This window comes from Zingiber officinale, chromosome 5A, assembly GCF_018446385.1.
Source record: "Zingiber officinale cultivar Zhangliang chromosome 5A, Zo_v1.1, whole genome shotgun sequence".
Taxonomy (NCBI): domain Eukaryota; kingdom Viridiplantae; phylum Streptophyta; class Magnoliopsida; order Zingiberales; family Zingiberaceae; genus Zingiber; species Zingiber officinale.
Genome location: NC_055994.1, coordinates 119,613,152 through 119,616,468, shown reverse-complemented (window position 1 = coordinate 119,616,468; position 3,317 = coordinate 119,613,152). Strand labels below are relative to the sequence as shown.

Here is a 3,317-nt window from a genome sequence, read left to right as displayed (position 1 = left end):
ATTCACAAATTACACAAATATTCTTCATTCAACAATATCCATAAAATACACAAATATTCACAAATTACATAAATAATCTTCTTACAATAGTATCCATAAAATACACAAACATTCTTTTTACATCAAAAACTAATAGATATCAGAATCAAGGTAGAACATTCTTTTAATAACACATCAAGATAGCTAGAACCGCACTTCAAATGTAATCTAGAAACTCCCCAAGTCAACCTTATTTTTGGAATGTATATGTGAATTCTTCAATGGCAATGGGCACAGCTTTCCTCCTGTTCGGAAATGATAAAACAGAAACTTGGATAGTATAGAGAAACACTATAGATTGAGATGATAAAAATACCTTGCAGAGGAAGAAGAATTTTGAACGTCTTTTAGAGGTGCACGGAGGACACTTGCACGAGCACTTGATTGAGTGTATCTGAAAGATGACATGAGCGCTGCAAATCTGTCCATTGATCTCTCCGCTACAGTTGTGTAGTTGTTCACATGTGAAATGTCACAACCGAATTTTCCTCCTTCCCTTACCATGGCGCCATTGTTGTTCAAACGAGACACTTGATTATTTGCAGAGTACCAGTATCATTAGTTTTATTTAGCATAAACCTTTTGACTGTGATTACTATCTCCTTCGCTCGTTATAGAGTATTGCAAGCATAACAACTTTATCATCAACTGATGTGAAGAACATAAACTTGGTTATGAAAGAAGTAGCTCGAACCTTCTCCATGATGAACTGAAGTCCTCGCATTATTTGATGGCAGATTTTCCTGATTCATTACTAAGATAGGTGGCTGATTTTCGTTGTCCTCAGATAGTTTTCTTTTCTTGACAGGGTAGCCACCAGGAATACAATCGTTATTTTCATTACCATCTGTGGCACCATCATTGGGTCGATGGAGACTATTGACATCTGATGGCTTATGCTTGAAGTATGAGCTTCTCACAATGACTTTTCTGTTTGTAGACACTCTTGTCTCGTCGACCACAGACGTTGCCTGGTGGGACGTCTTTTCCTTGTGTGATGTTAAAAATGGCTTACATCTGGAGGAGGAAATTTGGGGACCTGTAAAGCCACCTGAAAGCCATGATCTCAGGCAAGTTTAATTATACTTACAGCTGAAATCAAAACTAACTTACCATGTACAGTTAGCCTATTTTCGTCCTGTTTCTGGATTGGATTGAGGAACTTATCTTCCATCTGGTAAAAAACAAAGAGTTATACCGATTTTTTTGTTGAGAGAGTACTAAAGGAGCTCAAACATTATACCGTTTCCATTGCTGGTTCTGTAACATGACCTTCAGGACCAGAGCCATCCTTGTCATCTTGATCAACTGGACTGCTTTGAGTACTGCTCATATAACAAGTAGCATCTTTTGCTGAAGGAGGTGGTCCAGAGCTACAAGTTCCAGAGCTTGGAGAAGATGAATCTGGTGTTACCAGATCTTTCTGCATGACTTTCAACAAAGGTAAGAAAAGAAGCCAAAAAAACTTATGAAAGACATTGGATCATATCCAAGAGGTCATTCCATCAATTATTAAAGTCCAAGCCATCACGTCCTTCAGAAATTCCCAACAAGTACATGTGTATATTATCAATTCATACAGAAAACACATAAAAATAAAACATGTTCTGTACACTTTCAATAGAATATTTTGCATTGTTCAGTTTGAAAATTACCACACTATATCTATAGTTTAATTCAGTGTTCAAAAGAACAACTTTAATGAATGATTTTAATTATTTGGTTCAAATTGAAGCAACCCACATGTATGAAGGTTGATTTGCTTTTGTTATATTTCTTGATGAAAATGATTTAATTCAGTTGTATTAAAGGGTCTTGTTCAAATTGTACTATAGCCAGTTACGACTGAAAGAAATATTTCTTTGGTGATTTCACTAGCAATCAATTTTCCGATTCTGAAACTAAGATTAAACCAGGAAAACCCCAGCCATCAATTTGCAGCTTCTAAGTATCAAATTTAATGGCATAGAAACAAGGTAAACGTTGACATGAGAATTGATTGTGCTAATTACTTCAGATGGATCGCTTAAAAATCAATGTTCACTAAACGAACCTTTTATCCATTAGATTATTTGATAAGCAAATAAGAACTTAAATAAATAAATCATAAAATAAAATTTAAGAACCATCAAAATGATAAAGATCTTAAAGAAGATGTCGTATGACATTCATCCATGAGACAGGGAATTTATCACATTCTCCAAACAAAAAAATTACAATTAGCGTGAGAAAATATAAAACAGAAAGTGTAGGATGACATAAATGAACAGAAAATTCCCAATTTCCCTTGCTATTCCGACTGCCTTCAAGAGTTAACACACCAATTGCTTGTAAAAGTTAATTTTCATAAATTGCAAATTGTTTGAACGTCAGTCACCATGAGCAAGACACAACACTGAGTTGGTCAAATACGCACCAGATGATGGTAATATTGAAGTTGGAATTAACATCAACATGGCTTGAAGTGTTGACTTAGAACAATGAGCAGTCTTGTAACATCTTCGGAATGCATATATTAGAAACTAAATTCAAAATCCCTCTACATAGTTAGGAAAGATTATTAACAATTTCATCATTGTCAAATATAAAGGCACCTTTTTTCCTGGCCTCACAAGGCGCAAGGCAACTTTTGCTGCTGTATTGGCAGTAGCAATCACATCTGCTGCTCTACCAGTCACTGGTCCTTCCTGTATAACATGAGGGTGTGCCACCACAGTAATAAACCCATCAATATGACACCCCATGTCACTGCAACACAGAGAAGATATTGCCAAAAAACCTCAGAAGAATTAAATCGTAGAGAGTCACAAAACCATCTAGACAATCAACATATACATTTTAACGATGTCATTTTCTTCCAATACATTCTCATCATTGCCAAGCTTAGCTTGAAATAACGGAATACAAGCATGATAGAGTGCCCAGGGTCCCCACAGATCTGTCCATATGGCTTGAAATAAAGAGAAATAACCACTTAAATTAGAGGGATCAAACAAATTTATGAAGATAAAAAAATAACTACACAATAATGTCACAACATAGAGAGTAACAAACTACTTGAATCATTAACTTTTTACTAAAATAAGGAAAGCCCTGGTGACCAGAAAAGTAAAAGTAGAAAATACTGCAGCCAAGACTAGAATCTAATTAACAAAATTAGTGTAATTATAAATTTGTCCATAAATAAGTCAATTCTCCAAATCAAGGATTACACATCAAACTTTGTGATCAAGTCTATTAATGCGGTCACTGATAAAAAAGAAAGTTCATAGGGTATC

The 3,317-nt window shown here is 35.1% G+C and overlaps 1 protein-coding gene across 1 annotated transcript; it reads right to left on the bottom strand.

Annotated features, from left to right (window-relative positions):
• Positions 1-683: 683 nt before the first annotated feature.
• LOC121979935 lies at positions 684-2,783 on the bottom strand. Its single transcript, XM_042531911.1, has 4 exons — positions 2,634-2,783; positions 1,283-1,462; positions 1,153-1,213; positions 684-1,090 (listed from the first exon to the last, which is right to left on the bottom strand). Exons 1-4 carry the CDS (start codon positions 2,781-2,783, stop codon positions 684-686), a joined length of 798 nt encoding a protein of 265 aa, XP_042387845.1.
• Positions 2,784-3,317: the final 534 nt, after the last annotated feature.

Bases quoted from the DNA above. Each gene is read 5' to 3' on its own strand.
- LOC121979935 (XM_042531911.1), bottom strand. From the start codon at position 2,783: ATGGGGTGTCATATTGATGGGTTTATTACTGTGGTGGCACACCCTCAT. The intron at 1,214-1,282 runs GTATAATGTTTG...GTTTTTTACCAG, and splicing joins CAGAACCAGCAATGGAAACG to ATGGAAGATAAGTTCCTCAA. The intron at 1,091-1,152 runs GTAAGTTAGTTT...CATGGCTTTCAG, and splicing joins AAATAGGCTAACTGTACATG to GTGGCTTTACAGGTCCCCAA.